The sequence below is a fragment of the Drosophila subobscura genome, chromosome O, assembly GCF_008121235.1.
Source record: "Drosophila subobscura isolate 14011-0131.10 chromosome O, UCBerk_Dsub_1.0, whole genome shotgun sequence".
NCBI classification, from domain to species: domain Eukaryota; kingdom Metazoa; phylum Arthropoda; class Insecta; order Diptera; family Drosophilidae; genus Drosophila; species Drosophila subobscura.
In genome coordinates, this window is record NC_048533.1 from 6,852,942 (window position 1) to 6,873,458 (window position 20,517).

A 20,517-nucleotide genomic window follows, 5' to 3' on the forward strand; every position below is an offset into this window, starting at 1 on the left:
TCTGAATCTGAGCCGATAGCAGAAGTATCCAGAGATTGTTTCCTCTCCGACATCCCCCCTTCTTCAGAACAGATGGCTTTAAGTAATCCCCCAATATTGGCTTACTCTTCATTTATTTTTTGTGGTGGCTGCTGATAAAATTTCACAGCAAAACTCCAGAAGCTGCAAAGCAAAAAAATGTTCACAAGGCAGAAATAAATAAAGAAAAAAAACACAAAAAGTTGCTGCTCTCTCTGTTGCTCTCTTTTGGGACTGCTGGACCCGGTTTCTTCTCCTGAATTTCGGCTGTTCGTCATGTCCATCGAGTGATTTTGATGAATTGCTGTCATTAATCTATGACGTACGCAACTACCAAAGGAAATGCCATCATCATCAAAAGCAGCACAGACCGAGCCAGCAGCAGCAGCAGCGGCAGCAGCCGGGATCTGAAACCAAGGGGGGAACGGAGCAGCACAGCCCGCAGGGAAACAGCCTGAGCCGGAGACACGGGCAAGGGCAGCACTGGGAAAACAATGCGCAAGGCAAAGGCTGGTGCTGGGGCAGGGGCAGGGGCAGAGGCAACGGCAACCCAATCCGAGCTGGGATGATGGCGCTGAGCTGCCTCGTCGAGTGGTTGTGTTCCCAGCCTCGACTTTTTCAGTAAAAATGTAGCATTTGGGAATTGCGCAAGATTTCGCTTTCATTTTCCAATTTGAAGCTTTTGGCCTCTGGCCCATGGACCGGCGCGTGCAGCAGCCACGAGCACAGAAGCCACGAAAAGTAGAAACTAATGGAAAAAGATGGGAACTACAGAGAACATTTGATTTAATTTAATATATTTGAAATAGTTTGCAAAATGTTTAAAGTGCCTTTTTTGTCATAGTTCCCAAAGCTATGCAGTCACAATTATTTGTGTAAATTAGATTGAATTTTAGGAGTTTTAGAAGCGTTCTTTTCCTTCAGGTACTTTCGTTTTACTTAGACACCATCATCCATTAGTTACATTCTTTTCTGCAGCACATCTAAAAGATTAAAATACTCAACATACTCTTATGCAATGGCTCTCCAAATCCCAGCGGGTGTCTCTCAACTGAAACGCTCCATGTCAAACAATTTTTTATTTGCAGCCACCGCCTGCCCCCTCCCCACACACACACACACACACACAGACTACAGCTACATGCATGGGAGATATTTGCATTTTGCTCAGATACGTTTTTTTACATTTCTTTTCTACATAAATGCATTTCGTGTTTACATTTTTCCAGTGACAAGTGTCTGAATCACGCTGCAGCGCACTGGGGATGACATATGGCGGCAGGGAGAGCCAGCGACACGCAGCCGACAATCGATTAATCAGCGAAAAATAATAAGAAACATGCTCACCCCCACCCGCCCCTTCGTGTATGGTATGGGATCTTCGGGGAGATGCAACTCCAACTGCAACGGAGTCGGAGTCGGAGTCGGAATCTGTGAATGCGGAACTGATGTCGCCTCGGAGCACTGGCACTCAAAAAATGGGCAACTTCAACATTTCGGGCAGTCAAATAAATAAAGCAACCAAAACAGAACAAGGGGAAGAGAATATTATAATTCTAAGCTGAATAAAAATTTGTGTTTGAGTTGAGTTTTCTTTTATGGGCCCCACACACACACTCGGGCACAAATGTCAATAATAATGGAGGATAAGAAGTGGCCGACAGACCCTCGAAATTAAGACAACAAAGCGAAATGGAATGAACGACAAATGTCAGAGCAGAGCAGAGGCCCAAATGAGTGACCGACCGACAAAACTCATTACAACGAAACTTCAAATTGCCCAAATTAATCTAATTTGTGTGTGGCTCTCTGGGCTCTGGGCTCTGGGCTCTCCCTCTTTCTTTCTTTTCAATGTCAATGAGTTGAGTGGACAAAGTTTTTTGATTCAACTGTCATTAGTTGTTTGCTGTTAACACAATTCTCACATAATGGGAAATTGTGTTTGTCATTTGTTTTACTTTGAATATGGAAAGCCTTTCGATACGAAATTTATGCCTTGCCAATTTTCGTGTGTGCTCAAATTCCGAGTTAATTATATCTTAAACGGTTGCCTCAGACATGTCGGGGTTCAGTTCCACTTCAAAGTTGCGAGCAGAACGATCTGTCACTCAAACAAGCCAATGGCAAAAGGCAAAACGCGTTGGGTCTGTCTTTGATGTCTGCAATTGCAATGGCAACCAATGCCTGGAGCAGATGGCAGCGTGACACGAACTTGTCACGGGAGTATTGCCAGTCATCTCTGGTCCGGCTCCAGACTCCCATCACGCTGCCATCTCTGGCAGTCTGATGCCTCTGCCCACCCGACATCATCTAGATATATAGCCATATAGCCTCGTCGCGCCGTCGTCGCTGTTGGCGTCATTATTAATTTCTGCTTCACATGCGGGAGCGGCATCGGGGCGGGGCGCTGTGGCAGGCGTGCACACAGGGGGAGAAGTTTTCAAAATGAATTTTTATGCGCCTCTGCCGGTGCCTGGTGCAACGTTTTGACGCAGCTCCTGCATCTCTCATTTTATTTCTGCATCACGTGGAAGCTGCCACTCCCGTTGTCTGCCACATGCCCCCCTGTGCACCCTGTGCACCCAATGGCTGCCGCGGCTGCTGCTGTTATATTTGACATATTGCCGACATTGATAGTATGAGACGTTGCAATGAAATTTGTTGTGCTCGTCAACGGGAGTTGCGGCCATTATTCAAATGCCGACAGAGTTACGCATTCAAATGGCAAAAGATCAGAGTGGCCGTGGAAACGATACCCTACAGCCTTGAGAGCCGTTTAAGTTGCTAACAGATGGAAATACATGAGAGTGTGAGGTGATTGTGAAGCTTAAAAGGATCCTCTCGAGCTGATTGTAATTTGAAACGAAAGCCCCATTGGCACCGCCTGTAAATGTCTCTCCTTCTGCCACATTGATCATCTGCAGCATATTATAATTTGTTGCCACTTCCTCCCGTTGTCCAATCCATTTGGTGGCAGGCCATTTTGTTGCATTGCAGCGAATGACTGCAATTAGTTGCTCCCAAACGAAATTCACTTTTCGATTAACAACAGCCCAAAGTACGAGTGTAAGTGCGTAATTTCCCCTGTTGAGGCAGCCACGCATGAAGTGCCATTTTTCACTTTCCCTTTTTCCCATTTTCCCATTTCCCCGCTCTTCATTCACTCTCCTTTTCGACTGCCGGGGTGGTGGCTGATCGAACACTAATTACGAAGCAACATCAAAATAATTATGGCCACTTTGGTCATAATAACTAAAGAATTTCCACATGTACGAGGACGAAGAGTACCTGCCAGCAGCAGGACCTGCCTGAGAGGAAGAAAGGCGGCGGCTTTTTCGTTTGACGAGAGATTTGCTGAAATTGCTTTCACATTAAAAACACTCTCACCCACCACAAAGAGGATGGACTAGTGCTGGTTCTGGTTCTGGTCCTGGTCCAGCCTACCTGGTCGATGGCGATGGCAATTAATACCTTTCACTCTGACCCGTTTGATGTGCCCTGTCATTCCGACTCCGGCTCCGGCTCCTGCGCCTGCTCCAAGCTACAGACTCCTGCCCTTGTCCTGCCTGTTGGTCATTTGTTTGTGTCAACGCGTGGACCGCTCCTGATGCTGCCACGGATTAGAAAGTAATCACGGCCGATAAGAAGCGTCCAGGCGAGCGGCGTCTCGTCTCCAGGGACTTCCTCTCATCCCCACACCCACCCGAAGGTGGGCAGCGGTCAAAAATGCTGCGTTCTGGTAGCCGGACAGGACAGGCCATTTAAATTACACTCGAGCCCAACCCTCGAGCTGCTCTGGCCACCGCCGCCCACATGGGCTTCCAGTTCGAGTGGCATTCTGGCCGGCATTCTGCAGTTCGGTTACAAATGTCCATTGGGACTTTGCTAATCTGTCATTCGCCATGATGTGCTCCCGAAGGCGGAGGCCCTTCTGGCTGGGTTCTGGTTCGCTACGGAGTTGGGGCTGCTGCCCCTCACACACATGTGTACGGAAGGAGACAGAGAGAGAGCGAGTGAGAGAGAGGGCGACACCAACTGGCTGTGAAAAAGGACGAGTGTCCATATAAATGACCAAAATGCCACGCACTGACCCAACGCATAGCCCAGGGCCCACCACCCCCATGCCACATGCCACATGCCGCATGCCACCCACTTCTCAGTCTCTCTCTGAGTCCCACGCCCATTGGCCCCATCGACGACATGGCAGATAAAATGTTTCAATGTCCAATCGGGCAATTTGTCAAAATACTCACCAATGGACAGGACACACAGGACACACAGGACACTCGTATGTATTTGGTTCGTTTTTTGCTGGGTCCTCTGTCTACGATAAATTTGTTGTACTTTTTTGTGTTTATTTGAGATTTGTATTTGTTTAATGTCCACATGTACTTTGATACTTGTAGTTGCACCTTTAAAGAGACTTTTATTATATTATTTTGAAGCCAAATAAAATAGTTGCAAGTAGCTGAAGCTGTGGATATAATGCAACATTATAATGCAACATTAAACATTACAACTTTGAATAAAAGTGATTATAAACCAGCATCTTGCAGCAAATTTTACCCCTTTTTATCCTCGATAATCCACTGGCACTGCCCCTTTTTGGCAGATTGAATTTCAGCCACTAATAGAATAAACTGCTGCAGCAGCACCCACCGACTTATTTAATTACTTTATCCCAGAGTCGGGCAGGAAGGAGCTGCTGGCTGCTGGCTGCGTGCGTGTGTGGAAGGTGCCAATGGAGCATATCAAATTCAATTCTAGCCAGTTCCTTCGCTCACACACATCGACTCATATTCCTTGAGCAAGAACGAGGCCAGGAGCAGAATTAATGCTCCGCAATTAGTCAACATAATTTCCGCTCGATGATTTTGCATTTGCATGGACTGCACACGGAATTGTCTCTGGATTGGTTTTTGGCCAAAATTGCAGACCCGGAACCAGGGTAAATATTGCTCAAAATATTAAGTGAATATTGAATGGTTCGTATTGAAATGGGATTCGGTACAGGGCGGTCTCTGGTTATTGTTATTTGTGATGCTCCTGCTCGCATCCTGGACGCATTCTCATTTTCCGCTCCCGTTGCCGTTCTCGACCCATTCCGTTCCCTTCCTTGCAACATTGTGGACTGTAGCCGTTGCTGCTTTGTAACAGTCTGATTTTGACATTGACGAATTCGTCGACATTTATCATGTACTACGCCCCTGAAGGGAGGCCAAAGCCAGTGAAAGAAGCGAAAAGGATACTCTCGGACTCGCCCCATCTGTGTGTGTGCCTGTCGTTGTATTGTGTGTGTCTGTGTGTGTGTGTGTTGTGCGTGTGTTGTGCGTGTATGCAGTGCCTTAAATGCCTACCATCTTGGTGGATGACTACGATGACGACTGCCCTAGACAGCATTCCGTCAGAGCTATACAAGACCCTCCTCCTGCTCAACGGCGTTGAAGTTTTCATTATACATATTTGATTCCCGAAACGTTGCGTGGAACAGGCCCGACTGAACCCAACCGAAGCGTGTAATTAAAATGTATTAATCTATGGAGGAATACCATCATCTAATTGGTTTTAATTCTCTTCGTAGTTGCGGGGAAGTTGAGTAATTTCAATTGGAATACTTTAATATCTGATGATGGAGCAGCAGAGTTTCCATTTTTACTCTTCCCGGTTACCCATTCTAAAATATCAAGCAAGAAATTGAAAATGAAATTGAAATATCCACACCTAACTGATTGAAATCGATCCGATTTCTTGGGGGGGATTTCAAAGAGCGGAAAACCTGTAGAACCCGTAAATGTGTTCCAAGTATTGTGGGTATTCGGGACCTGCAGAACGCTGCGACATGCAAACGAGCCAAATATTAATTGGGATGTCAATTTTAATTTTTCCCTTTCATTTCTTGGAGACTTACATTTAACAGCTCAATTAATTGTGTGTGTTGTGTGTCTCATGTGCGCCCGAGCCCAAGCCCGAGGCCGAGAGCCGAGCGTCCAGAGAGCGAAAGAGCCCCGAAAGGCAGATTTGAGTTATGCGATCCATTGGCATTATCTGCGGCCTGGTCGCATGTGACAAGCGGCAACTGATTCATTCGGGGGATCGGATCGGAGCCGATCCAGACCCAAGTCCCGGCCCATGCCCAGCGACTATCGATGGTCGGAGCGGCTGGAGGCGATAAAGATCTCAAAAGGATCTTGCTGACTGTTTTGGTTTCTCCCTGTCCTGCTCTCTCCTCCGTTCTGTTCGCTTCTTTCTCTGTCTCTGTCTCCGTGGGACAAACAAATGGGCGCCATTAGAGTGCGACAACTCTTAGTTGTGGTGAAAACGACTTTAAGTCAGTTTTAAATTGAATAATATTAATTTGCGTGATAAAGCGTGTGATCGCGGCCATTAATCAATTAATTAGTTTACCTTTTGTGCGACTCTCTTGACAATGAACGAGAGAGAGAGGGGTAAATACCGTCTGAGAAGGAGAGAGCAACATAATCTAACAGAACTACTCGTATAATTGCTCAAGGAAACCCCAGAAATGCAGCTCCAGTCCCCCCAAAACCAAAGCCCAAACACAAATAATAATTACCCCAGACCCAAACCAAACCAAAACCAAAACAAAAATGGAAGGTTGCAAGAAAATACTGCCTTGCGGCACTTTTATTACTCGTTCGCCCATTCTCAGGCGCAGGTTTATCTTGTTGGACTGGGGGCTGGTGGCTGGGGGGACTCTTAATGACCGGCGAGCAAATAAAAGAAAAATGTCGTTCTGATTGACGAATTGCGTGCGTATAATTGTATCTTCCAGATATTTTTGTTTACTTGCGCCATATTTGTACGGCACTCCGCATAAATGGGGGGAGCCCAAAGGGAAAGAAGGAACTCCAACGGGAAAGGGAGACGCGACCGCTCGTCTCTGCCATACAAAACTTTAATTGAGGAACAACTGTAGATAGGCGCCGACGCCGCCATACAAAACTTTTGCCGGTTCACGCTCACGACTCACGCAACAGACAAGAAAATGTCGGATATCTTTGAAGTTTATTTCATTACCTACATATGTAGGTACTTCTCCATGTATGCCCTGTATTGTCTGGGACTGTGAAAACTCACTCATGAACCTGTAATTAGGAGAACAAAGTAGGGAAACTGATATGAAATCTGATTACAAAAGAATAACAGAGCAAAGACACAGTATGTATGTACAACTTATTTACATATGTATGTACATATCTAACTCTATGAAATATCTAAGTTTGTATCTAAGCTTAGATCTAGCTAATGGAAACGAATATACACCATCATCATCAGCGACGGCTTGCGAATGGAATTAATTAATACAAAAATGTATTTTATGCGTAAAGTAAACATTAGGAATGGTAGAAAGTGTGCAAAAATTACGCGTTTGTAAGTTTTTAATTATTTCTAGTCTGCTATTAACTGCAGTTTTTAGTTCTTTTAAAAATGCGGTTTAATGTATCTACGCAAATGTCTCAGAACACGGACGAATGTTGCGAAACATATTCCCCAGAAACATTTCAGCAGAAAAGTGTCTGCAAGCAGTTCTTGAACTGCTTTCTTGCTGTACATGCCCATGCACTGCTTTTGGTTGTGTTCTTTGCTAGAAATTTATATTTTGTTTGGTCAATATACTTGTTTACCGTTCAAACGCCTGAAGCCTAAAAAGCAATTTAAATTTGAAACAATAAAATTTGTTTATTTTAGGATTGCTTGTTGTATGCAAATTAAATATAAAGGGTTTAGTGGAATTGCGCCTGGTGGCGCCACTAATAAATGTAGCAGGAATGTAGTAGGCAGCAATATAACTACAGGCTCATGTAGATACAACTACATGCAACACAATTAGCAATATTTTGAAAATGCTGCAGTGCTGTTCTGGTTGGAGATCATTTTCCAGTGAGATTTGGATGGTTTTGAGGAGTTTCCAGAAGAGTGCGCTTGAATAAACATCAAGGAGCTGGCTTCCAGACGGCTTGCAAAAGGACATAGCATCCAGCCCGGATGGAGCTACTCCTCTGGTCATCATAGTGCTCCCATTAATAGTGGAATAATAAGTTCCTATGTACACTTTTTCTACTATACATATTGAAATCACGAATGGCTATCCATCCCATGACCGTGAACACTGCAGTGCAGTGCACTGGCAGATGCGGAGGCAGAAGCAGCGGCAACGCCACCGCACTCAAGATGTGCTACGTCGAGCGGTGCAACGTTTTGTGTGTCGTCCGTGGATGCCATGCCTCCTCCTCACATGCCTTTTTGGCGGTCTCTTTGACACAAAAATCCGTGGTGGATGCCGGGTCTTTCTGACTCGGTCGTTGTGGTTGGTGGTTGGCTAGGGTCGGATCTCCTCTTTTCCGTTCTGGCCGTACATATGTTTGATTAAAAATTAAAATTATCATTTACGGCCCATTTAAACCAAACCGACCAAAGATTTTTTCGCATTTCGCTCTCATTTTCAGAATTTTGATACACAGGCATTTTTTCATTAGCTGCTTGGGTCCCGCAACAACAATAATTCAAACATTGTATTCACTTTTGTCTTTTAGATTTCAAGAGATTTTCAATAGAGTTGATTAGCAAAACAAGTCTCTGAAGAGATTCAAGAGTTGATTAGCAAAAACCAAGACGAGATTTAGCGGCTTCTTAATACAGATAAAAATATAGCACAATTTGCATACAATAAATCGATTGGTTTTTATTTTTAGGATTATATTTTTGGTATTGGCAACCATTCATTTCCCTTTGTTGGACCTTACGTACGAAAGCCAAGAGACCCAGAAACCAAAAAAACAAAACCGATTCAGGCATAATCAACTTAATCATAAATTAACAATAAAATTCGTGGCCAGCGCCGTCGCCTTTTGCAGATAAATTAGTCAAAGCGACACGCCATAAAGCATTCGGTGGACTCATAAATCCCCACAGCCTCACATGAGGATGGGTATGGGTATGGGGATGGGATGCCTTTACGGCGGTTCTCAGTGGCGGTGGCGGTGGCGGTGGCACATTAACATATTGATGCTAACCTCTGGTTCGGGGCCCAGCAGTGATCTAGCCGCCACTAGTCGGTCAGGTTTAGTTTTTGGCGCTGATTTCATCAGGGTTCATGGAAAGAGTACAAGCAGCCAACAACAAGGTTTATGCATAGAAATGAGGCATTTAGAGGCGACATCTGAACATCCATAACTCATCCAGCATACCAGACCATAGCATGGCATATCCAAAATGTTCGAACCCATTTCCAAATGCCAGCGCCACGTCTTGGTCTATGGAGATCGGTGGCATTTGCCGGGCCATTAGATCAGGCCCGTGTGGTGGTGTTGCCAGCCATTCGGAAACTGTTGATTTGGGTCACAATTAATTGCTTTTTGAGCGCCATAAATATATGGCCAGAAGTGGCCATCACAACAAAGGGCGCGGCGACAACAGAAGTGCTGACCTCTATGATGACTTGCTGATTCCCGATGGGTATCATATCACATCATTGTGTCAGCATGATTATGATTTCATCTGTGGCTGTGTTATGACAGGAATAAAATATGTACAGAAGAAACTTTATGAAACACTCTTGATTTCTGTGGAATTTAGCTGCACTTTGTCCTTCCATAACCAGCTTCCACGGATGGATGGAAACTTCCTTTCAGTTCTCCTGCAAGGTCTGGTTAATGCGAATATCACGCTTTGATCCAATGTTTTGGCTTAAATTCTCCCGTGTTTATCTTTAACATAAGGATAATGTAATGTAATCCCTTCCAGCTAAAGGCTTACTCAGCAATTTCCAGCCAGGCCATGCCATACCCTTCCATGCCATTCCCTTCCCCTTTCGTCTGGGCCAGGACCAGCACCAGCACCAGGCCCAGGGTCGAGCAGTAATTTGCGAATCTCTAGCTCTGTCTCTCTCTCTCTCTCAGTTGGCTATAAACACACGGTGCGGATTAAGGATACGGCAGCGGCGACAGAAAGGATAATTCGCCAACCGACAATGCAGCGCGGACAAAGGTGTTTTGTTTTTATGACTTTGTAACTCCTTCGCCAGGCTTAAGGCTCTACACCTACGAGTATCTGAGTAGCTCTGCTCGTGTTTGCGAAAGGATAACTTTACGATCGTTATGGTTGAGGCCGGAGCAGGGGTAGGGGTAGGGGTAGGGGTATGGGTATCGGTCCAAAGTATGGGCCGGGTTGAGGAGGCAGGTACCGTGTCCGGCTAAGTGGACACAATAGAACGCCTATTCGCGAATGCGAATTCTGCGAGAGAGAGAGAGTTCGGCCCTGCGGACTGTGTTGACAAAGGCGGGCTTTATTTTGGCTATTTAAAGGATTACGCTAAAGGATTGACTTTGCAGCCTTGACTCATCCCATTCCCCGTCTGCAGACGATTCCGCCCACAAAGACACTTTCCGCGAATCTGATCCTCGCCTGTGGCCTAAGCAGTGTCCTTAGTCTTTCCAATAAAGCGAAATTCGAATAAAAAGGATAAAAAACGGTCGGAAAAGGCTTCGATTCGCAGAAGGACGTTAGAAGAGTTAACGTAACTCTTTCGCAATTTACGCGTAAAACATTTACTACTCCCCGAGAATTGTAAAAATATTGCAGGGAACATTTTTGACTCTTTCCGTGTTGAAAGTTGACTCTTGGAAAAATCATAAAGTCCTTTGTAGTATGCTTGCTTAATGTTAGCTAGAGGTTTAGGTATAGAGTTAGACGATGGCAGAGATTTGTGGGAAATACTTTGGAAGGGGAGAAGGCATTGGCTTGGAAATTCAACGGAAAGCCTTTGAGAATTTTACAAACAATTAGAATACAGCCTTCAATATCCTTCTAAAAAGTAGGAAAAGTTCTGTAAGTTCTGTAATTCAACCTTCCCACCTTAGATAGAAGTTGGAAACTCTAAGCCAATTTTTTAACCTCAATCGAAATCTATTCTGCACCCACAGATGGTGTTTCCCTTCCCTATCCTCTATCCTGTGCCACTGTCCACTCTTATCTAATGAGTCGTATAAATGATGCCCCAGGAAAATGCGCGTGCACATGGCTCCTTTGAGTGTGACTGCTGTGCCTCTGCCGCTTTCTTTGTATCTGTATCTGGCAACGGCTTTGACTCTACGTTGCGTTACCCAAAACTGTCATGGGTGTGCAATGAAAAATGACCAATCAATGTCTCACTTGAATAGATGGGCAAACAGCGCAGGGCTGCCGGTCGCACCGGGGGGATGCGGTGGTAGATAGACCCCGTTTTTCCGACCAAAATGTGACATTTTCCTCCAGCCAAAAAGAGTGAATTTTATAGAAAATCTGAGAGATAGGGCGAACGTTCGCTTTGGAAGGGGCGATGTCGATGAGAGCAAGAAAATGCAGCTGCTCGAATTTGCACGATTCGTGCTTAAATCGAAGCGTTTGTTTTTGGTATTTATTGAGCATCGATTTTTCGGGTGGTTCGGCCAGTATCAAAGTCAGAGAGGATATAGGATTCGTAACGTATCTATTTATCCATCAGTTGTTTGTGGACCTTTTGATATTCTTTGGAATATTTGGTAATGTTTCAAACTTTTGGAGGCGACATGGTAATAGAAATACTTTCAATCAGCTGATGTTAAAGTTCGATGAGTTTTCCACCTCAATTGATTTATTTAATGTGAATATTCACATAAAATTATTTAAGCTTTAGTCTCGTGAACTTTAAGGTTTATTTTCCCATAAGCAAAGGCATGCTTCAAACCCTCCAATATCCTCATCCCTTATCGTTTTCTTTGCAAGAAAAATTCAGTATTTGTTTTCCTTTGTTCTCTTGTAAATTCGATTATTTCCTAAAAATATACATATATTAAATTTAAATAAATATTAATATTGCTAATTAAACTAAGAGTAAATGTACAGTGAAGCACTTTCGTTCGCTTAACAAAAACATGTGTGTGTGAGTGTGTGTGTGTCAGTCTCCAAGATCTTGAATCAATATCATCGGTTGGTTGTTGGTTGGCTGTGGCCCGCAGATAATCGATCGCTGAGAACCCATCATGGCCAGCCACTGGGTTCGGCTCGCAGCAGTTCGGCCCGGCAAGGAGCCTCTGCCCCTCGCTGGCAGTGTCCCTGCGCAGGCGCAGGCGCACAGCGCACTCGTCCTGTGCTGTGCCCGAATGATGGGCACCGTAGGGAGTGCGCTCTCCTCTGTGTGCGCGCCTGGCAGCGCGGTTGCAGCTTCGGTCTCGGCTTCGGCATTTGCGTGTCACCGGCAAATGGTCGAGAGAAGTGCTTGTGTGCGTCTCGGTTCCGCTCTGTGGCAGATAGATGTTCGTTTGTGTGTGTGGGTTGGGCCTAGGGCAGATGGTGGTACAGCGCCTGGTTGGAGGCGGTCAGCTCCTGCTGTTGGTGCTGATGCTGGTAGGCACTGCTGAGGCTGCACTGCTGCTGGGTCTGTTGATGATATTGCGGTGTGGCGTACTGCTCGTACTGCTGCTGCTGCTGCTGCTGCTGCTGCTGCGTGTAATCATAGCCCTGTCCGTGACTGTGTCCAAGACCATGGCCATGGCTGTGGCTGTGGCTGTGGCTGCTGGCCAAATAAGCGGGATACGGAGCGGTGGCATGGTAGGGCATGGACTGCGGCATGGACTGTGGCATGGTCTGTGGCTGAGCGGGCATGGGCAGGGCTACGGCGGAGGTGGCTTCAAGAGGTGCCAGCAGAGCACCGTAGGCCGTGCTGCAGTGTTCGGGTGAACCCTCCAGCGTGCGGTCCTTCTTGGACTTCATGCGTCGGTTCTGGAACCAGATCTTGATCTGTCGCTCCGTCAGGCAGAGGGCATTGGCAATGTCGACGCGACGCCGCCGCGTGATGTACCGATTGAAGTGGAACTCCTTCTCCAGCTCCAGGGTCTGGTAGCGGGTGTAGGTCTGGCGCGTGCGTTTCGAGTCTTTGCAATCTGAAGGAAACAAAAAATGAAGAAAAATGTTTGGTTAGTCAACGATTCATTGGATGATTCTGTGGGGGATGGAGGCATGGGTATGGATTTGCTGTTGTGGAACGATGCCTACCTGATGAGAGGCTCTCTTCGATGTGCGACCAATTGAATTCGGCGGCGACTCCGTTGCTGGCAGCTGTCACAATTCGATGATTGATCTCATGACTGACACTCGATGCCGTGGCGGACTTCACGCCGGGCGATTGGGGTGGCGTGCTGATGCCCTCCACTATGGACGTGGGCGTGGCTGGTGTAGAGGCTGGTGGTGGTGTGGCTGCCACGTATTCGCCATTCTTGTGGTTCTTCTGGGACTGTGGCGAGTACACGTCGAGATAGTCGACATCCTCCGAGGCGCTGGGCGTGGGTGCCGCCACGTACTCCTGCTCGTAGCTGGGAGCGGGACTGCAGCTGGCCTTAATCGGGGCCTGGGCTGGGCTCTTCTTCACCGTCTCGAAGGTGGTGTAGAAGTAGTCGGGGGTGTACTTCAGCTTCTTCACGGGATTGGTGAGCAGCGCACGGAGTGTGCTCGGTCGCTCCTCGACGGCGGCAATGACTGCGGCGGTGTCCTCCGCCTTGCGCTTCAGCGACTTGACGGGCGAGGCGACAGGGATCTCTGGCTGCTGCAGTGCTGGCGGCATCTGTGGCACTGTGGCATCTATGGGACTGTAGCTGCTCTGGGCGTAGTAGCAGCTGCTGTCGGAGTAGCTCTCCTGGCCATAGGCTGCTGCTCCGTAGTTGCTCTGATAGCTGGCTGCCGCGGGCTGCCACTGGCTGGCGGCCGCACTCTGTGTGGCAGCGCTCTGGTAGTAGCTGTTGTCATAGTACGTGGGCGGCAGGCTGTGATGGTGGTACATGTTGTACATGTTATCGGCGTAGTAGTGGCTCTGACTGTTGGTGGTGGCCATGGCTGCTGGACTCTGTTCTGCGGGTTCTGTTCTGCTCTGGGTGTGTGCGATGTGTGCGCGACGCTGATGCGTTTGCGAATGAGCTACTCCTGCCACAGATCCTGCCTAATATAGCGAACTGAGCTGCTCAGCTTCCACTGATGCCCGGCACACGCTCGTCGTCATAGCGCATAAATATCCCTGCGCATGACACTTTGACACATGCTGGGCCCGAGAACTACCCCTCCCCAGTGTCCTTGCCGGAGTTTATTGCTGCTGCGACAGAGGGGTAGCAGTGCAGAGTTTATCCGTTCGTGAGTTCCAGCAAGTTATCCGCTGAGGAGCCTACCTGCTGTGCTGCTTATTACCTACCCATCGCGCCCATTATCATCGCGAAGCGTTCCGAACTTATCCGAGCCGAGAGCCGAGAGCATTTCCCCTCCATAGCAGAGATCGGTTCCAGCCTTGAGACGCTTGTCGTGCGCAGGACCTTGTCGTAATTATGGCCATCGATAGGTAGATGAGCTGCAGATAGATGGGTGGGCGAGCGGGACAGCGGCTGCTGCTGCTGGTGCTGCTGCTTTCGCATTCCTCTCTCTAATTGCAATAATCATAAAGACATAAAAAGGAACTGTAAACTGTTGCTGAAACTCTGTCGGAACAATGGGCTTTTTCCCTTCGGACCGATTTATGGTTCGTTCTGGCCGTTCGTAAAAATTTCTCTGGATTTTTTCCATGGCTGAACCGGGAAGCTGATGCCAGTTGTTCTCAGAATCCACGCATATAGTTTCGGCATCGATTCGGGCCTCGTCCTGGAATGGGCTGCCAAAAGGATAACATTACGTTTATTCTTGCGAGGATTGCGCGTGCTCCTGGGCCAGGGGTCGCGTGTTTGCGCTTTTTGTTTGCTCTCGCGGCCACCGGCTCGCAGTCCTTCAGCAAGTGCGCAACTCCCTGCCATCTCCCACTGCAGTACTCCTCCTGCTTCCGTGGCACTTGTATTTGCATAGCCCTCGCAAGTCGACCCAAAAGCCGCTCAGCTAAATTGACTGCTAAAAAAAACAATAGCCCACGGATAAGCAAGCCAATTCTCGCCTACTTTTTGTGTTTACATGACTTTCTGATCGGCTTACTTGGCAGGGCAGTGGTATCATGGTAGCAGACTCACAGCCACCCCCGTAGGCCAGCCATCCCCTAGGATACACAACATATAGTCGTAGTCCTGACATATGTGTGCAGTTGCTGCATGTGCGAATATTACCCCTGCCACATCCCATCCCATCCCATCCCCCATGTGCATTGCGACAGCTTCCATTGTTGGACTAAATTTATGGCGTTTTTCAGCTTGACAGCAGAGGAATCGGACCCCGAATAGGGCCCAACAGCAGCCCACACTCTCCGCATACTCCTGTGATTGCTCTATTGGTAACGGATATGAGTTTGGTTTCTGGTTTTAGATTTAACACTGAATGTACTCCACGTTTAGAGTGGCAGATTAATTGAAATTGTTGCAAAGAAAGCAAAGAATAATTCTAAAAGTAATTCTAATCCACAGATTTACATTTCCAGTCACATCTTTATCTGTGAAATTATTTTCAATCTGATTTAAACACCAAATATTTGATTGATCTTGCAGGTTCTCTAGCCATAAATCATTTGGTATTCCCCCCATAATATTTATCTAACTTTTATTAAATTTAATTGAGCATTTATTTTGCTGCCCGTCGACCACTTAACTTTCTCACTTACGACTGATTGGCTGCCATTCGCTCAACATCGCAGATTAACCCTAACCCAACCCAACCCAATTTCAGTCCAACCCAACACACATGGCCATAAAATACTCTCCAAAAGAAATGCAGTAGTGCCAGGGGACGAACGACTAGGATTCAGGACCAGGACCAAGGCAACTTTAATTGAGTTGTAAGGCCCAAGGCCCACATGCGAGTGTCCGACCACAACACACCCCAAGCCCGAAGCCCGAAGCCTACAGCCCGAAGCCCGAAGGCGAACCCCAGCACGGCGATTCGTATCTCAACCCAAGAATTCGTGCGTTTTTATTGTCGAATTAATAAATTACCTTGACAGTGAATCGGGACCATCCCATTGTGTCGGAGTGGCTGCAGTGTGTCCCAGTCCCTGGACCACGCTCTCCCTGCCCTGCTGCTTCCTTCCTTCCTTCCGCAGGCGGCGTTGCACATTTTTGGCACTTTCATGAGGGTAAGCCTCGCCCAGAGAGACAGCCAGTGGGTCGGTCAGATATTATTGATCAATGCACGGGAAGGTAGAACAGGCACGCGCCTGGAGGAGGCGAGTGTGTTAATTCCCAGCGCTGGCATTGTCACAGTCTCAATCTCTCTCTCCGCTGCCATCATCATCATTTAGCATCATCAGCTGCTGCTTTTGGTCAAGGCAATATAATCATTAGTGGCACAAGATAAACCAAGTAAAGCCAAAATGCAGATTGAAATCAGTTGCAGAAACCTTACAGATTTTCCGCATTTATTCTTCCACCAAAATTGCAAAAGTTTGCCTTAAAGGAAATAGGAAATTTTAGTTCTGAAAATGGTTTTTTGATTCCCTAAATAACTTAAACTAAACCAAAATCCCAATTAAAATTGAATAGTTTACACGATAATTACAGTATCTGGTGCTCGAATTGGATTATCAATTGCAGAGCCTGCTGCTTGAGATCCCATTAATATTTGAGACTTCAAAGGATTTCCCCATGGAAATGGATGCCCTAGAGCTAGACCATTACATAAGATACTCCACTGGGATACTCCAGTTTCAGTTCCTACTCCAGACTTTTGTTTGTTTTCCTAGTTTGTGTGTGTGGGGCTGCCGATGGTCGGTCACACGCTGTGGGGTTTGTCTTTGAAGTCGATGCTGAATCTGCCTCCTGCTCCTCCTAGTGGGGGGAATCGTTAGATAGTATTGCTCATTACGCCGATACCAAATGCTAATTGTGCGGCAACCAAGAGGGTGAACAGGAGTGGACGGGGGGGACAATCGACTAGATCGACACTCATTATCAGAGTGAAACAGTCGACTGCCCGCTGCGTATAAAATGGTAAAGGGCCGAGAGAAATTATCAACAAACAAAACAAACAACTTCGAGTGGTGTAAATTCCCCCACGATTCCGATATCTCTATATATAGGATCAGCGTCAATCCGTCTAACACGAGAGAGAGTATCGCCCCAGAGAGAGAGGAGGAGGCCGGGACCCAGCAGGAGGTTTTCTTTGGGGCATCATCGATGGATCGCGGATCGCGGATCGGGAGTGCAATCAATTTGATTGCTTCAATCGGCGGCTAATTAGTGAGAAACATTTGGGAATTATTCAAAATTTTCCGTGTGCGTTATGCGATTTGTTTGATTTAGCCATTAAAGTGCACAGATCAAGTCGTTAGTTCTTTCTCTCTCTCTGCTGCCGAGTGCTGCCGAGGGAGGCATCAATCTGGCAGATGTTGTTGGAGACCTGCAGCGATGAAGCAATTTTCAGCTTTGGCTACCAGTGTACTGCTCACTCAGCGAGGCTGCAAATCATTTGCCATGGCTCATTCGAATCTCTAATGGAAGGACAAGGCAGTGCAGGACATTTTCCCTGACCTTGGTTCAAGAGCCTGGTCCCACAGACAAGCTGCTTCAGACTCCTCTCGAGGTCACCTCAAACGTTCCGGCCTTGGGCAGTCACGACAGTCCACAGTCGATGGTCGACAGTCGACAGTCGGCACCAATCAAAGTCAAGGCTGCTCTGACGCTGTGCTCCTTTACAGTGTTTCCTCAATGTTTTTGTACAAATATTTTCCCAATGCGTCACGCGTCGCCTTCGTCCTTGGCTTCTGTTCTGTTCTCTCAGCTCTCAATGTCAACTGCCTGCCAACGTCGCCTTCGAGCTGCCTCAGCCTCTGCCTCTGTCTCTGGCTCTGCTTCTCTCGTATTTGTGTTGACATCACATCAGGATCAGGCAATAATTGCTCCTGTCACACTTATTCGCATTGTTGAGCCCATGATGACCTCGTAAGCTGAATGAAATGGGAATTATGCATTGACTCTGTACCGTCCGTCTGTTTATGGCCCTGAGATATAAATTGTGAATTGTTCAACGTTCCACACTCGGTGTGAGGGCCTTGTTAACACCTTCCGTGTCAGCCGCTCCAGCAGAGCTCATTCAAAGATTGATGGTTTTTTAGATCGCAATTACGGCCCATGGAAATAGAGACAAGTGTCTGTCAATCTGTCGATAAGTATTTCGATTTTAGCTCATGGCCATGCAGGGACTACTAATGGTAAGAAGAGTTTCCTGACACCAGCTGCCATTCGTTAGTTAAAAAGAGTCTCAAGCTAAGGATTTATTTATCTTTGTTTAACAGTTTTTAATGTTTAATTTATCTACTGTTAAGGCAGAGCACAGAAAGACTTTTCTTAAGAAAATCGCTTGAGATCTCAGAGAGCTGTAGGGTATTATTCTCATGCAGATGCTTCACCTGATTTAAAAGAGAGTCAGGGAATTGTATTATATCTGATCACAGTTTAAGTGTTAGTTATCTTTGTGCTTTTCCTATACCTAGATCTATCTTTAGTAATAGATATTTCCACTATCCAAGTCACCTTCGTACAATCACTACATCCTAAAACTATTCTACTTCATGGGATATCAGCAGCTAATAAGGATAGTGTCTATTAACAATGATCGGGACAGAGGACACCGTGGAGTTCGGCGTAGGATATTGACGAGTCGTACGCCGGGGAATCGGAGTCGCGCGCGTGCGCGACAATCGCAATTCGACGAATTCGCTGATGGCAATGGATCGTCTCTCAGTGGAAGCTCTGCTAGGACTGGAAGGACTGGACGGAGCTGAACGGGGCAGTGCGAAGGATGTTTGTGTGGGCCCCCTGCCGGCTGTTTTATAGTTTTATGATGTGCCAATAATATTTCCGCCTTGGAAACCAATTGCGCTGCTCTGGCGAAGGATACGCGGGCAATTAAGACGTTTAAGGACCCATGACACGGTGCATTTACCATCCATAAACAGTCGACTCGTCTCAAGTCGCGTCTCGAGTCGCGCGAGCGAGCTGAGCGGAGATGAGTGTCCTTGTCCTTGTCGCTGTCCGTCAACAAGACATCATTCTAATGCGAGACACACGCTTCGTCGTCGTCCTGCCAACTCCACCCTCAGGTAGTCCTTGATTCGTCCGTGGAAATCAGAGGTGGAAATGGGAATCACAGAGCATCGGGCAAAGGCATTTTCATCTATGTTTACCCAAAACATACTTTACTTTAGATAACGCCCACGTCTATGGACTAGGAAATTGATTTGTAATGGGAGTTCCAGTTAACTTGCAAAGTCCACCTCTTATTTTTACATAGAAGTACCGATGAGAGTCCCACTAATTGGCGATGCAATTCAGTCACAACTTGGAAAGCTTAGAATTAAAATGAAAAGTCCAAAAATAACATTTGAAAAATATTCTGAACAATCAATAAATGGATATTGATTTCTAGATATTTTTTAGAAATAAAATAAGCATCCTTCTGTATCGTTCATCTTACTTAAACTACAAATCTTCCATTATTTCCCCTTCATTCCCCGAAACCCATTTCTCATTTCCATATTGAATAATCTCCGCTGCAACTCGAAAACCTTTTCAAAAACTCTGACAAAATAATCACAAAAACATAGCCAAAATTCGCAGAACTTTTCACCGTTTTGAGGATGATCGTAAAAACGAAAGACTTACACGAGAAAACGTGTAAAGAAAGGTGTGGGTGTGTGGTGCGTAAATTAGGTCAGTTTTTAGGAACCATGGCCAGAAGACAATGCAATTGGTAATTTAAATTAGAGCAAAAGACGTCGGCCGCGACGGGCATGATGCCCTGAGTTCATTGTGGCCCGCGAGGACGGTGCGCCTAATCCCCGGATTTAAGAGTTTGTTGTGAAATATTGTGCAAGAGGTGAAAGGTGATGGCTACGCCGTGCTTTATTGACTCTCCGTACGGATCCTGGCCCTCGGCTCGTGGGCGGTGCCTGGGTGATGCCTGGACAACAATGCGGACAATGGCTAACTAGAGCAGTTCCCAGTTAAACAAATATTTTCCTTTATTATGCAAGCCCATCCGTTGCATAGACTTGCATAACCGGGCACGGCCTTGGACCTGGCTTAATTCGCAGAGCCATAGTCCTCATCCTAGTCCTCATTCTCCCATCCATGCCAGGACAGGACCAAACCCAGCCGAGCCAGAGAGAAAACGACTCTGACCCTGCTACAGTTTTGAGGCTACCAAATAAGGTCGACGGAGGTGAAACTCGAGCACGGAGACAGTTCAGTTCGGGCACTGAGACAACCGTCAGCAGCCTTAATAAAGTTTTATTGAGACCGGTGAGTCGTAAAGCGATAAAATCATAAATTCGTGAAAAACTTTTGTGCGTTTCGCATTTTAAATGGAAAATGAGACCAGAGAGGAGAGCGAGACCAGCACCAGGACAAATCCATGCCAAGTGGAAGACAAATTTCGAATAAAAATTCTCTTCCGCGGCCCAAAAAAATGCTCGCATTTTTTAACAATGGCCAACAAAATGCGCAAAATACAAAAGCGGATTCGCTCTAAAACGTTTTTACAGCGCCTCGTTTTTTTTTTTTTTTTTTATTG

General features: G+C 46.5%; 1 protein-coding gene across 1 annotated transcript; it reads right to left on the bottom strand.

The window, feature by feature from the left end:
* Positions 1-11,887: 11,887 nt before the first annotated feature.
* LOC117898146 (segmentation protein fushi tarazu) lies at positions 11,888-14,014 on the bottom strand. The gene is made up of 2 exons (XM_034807345.1): positions 13,051-14,014; positions 11,888-12,938 (listed from the first exon to the last, which is right to left on the bottom strand). The coding sequence occupies exons 1-2, from the start codon at positions 13,880-13,882 to the stop codon at positions 12,337-12,339; spliced, it is 1,434 nt and encodes a 477-aa protein (XP_034663236.1). The 5' UTR covers positions 13,883-14,014; the 3' UTR covers positions 11,888-12,336.
* Between the last annotated feature and the right edge of the window lie 6,503 nt (positions 14,015-20,517).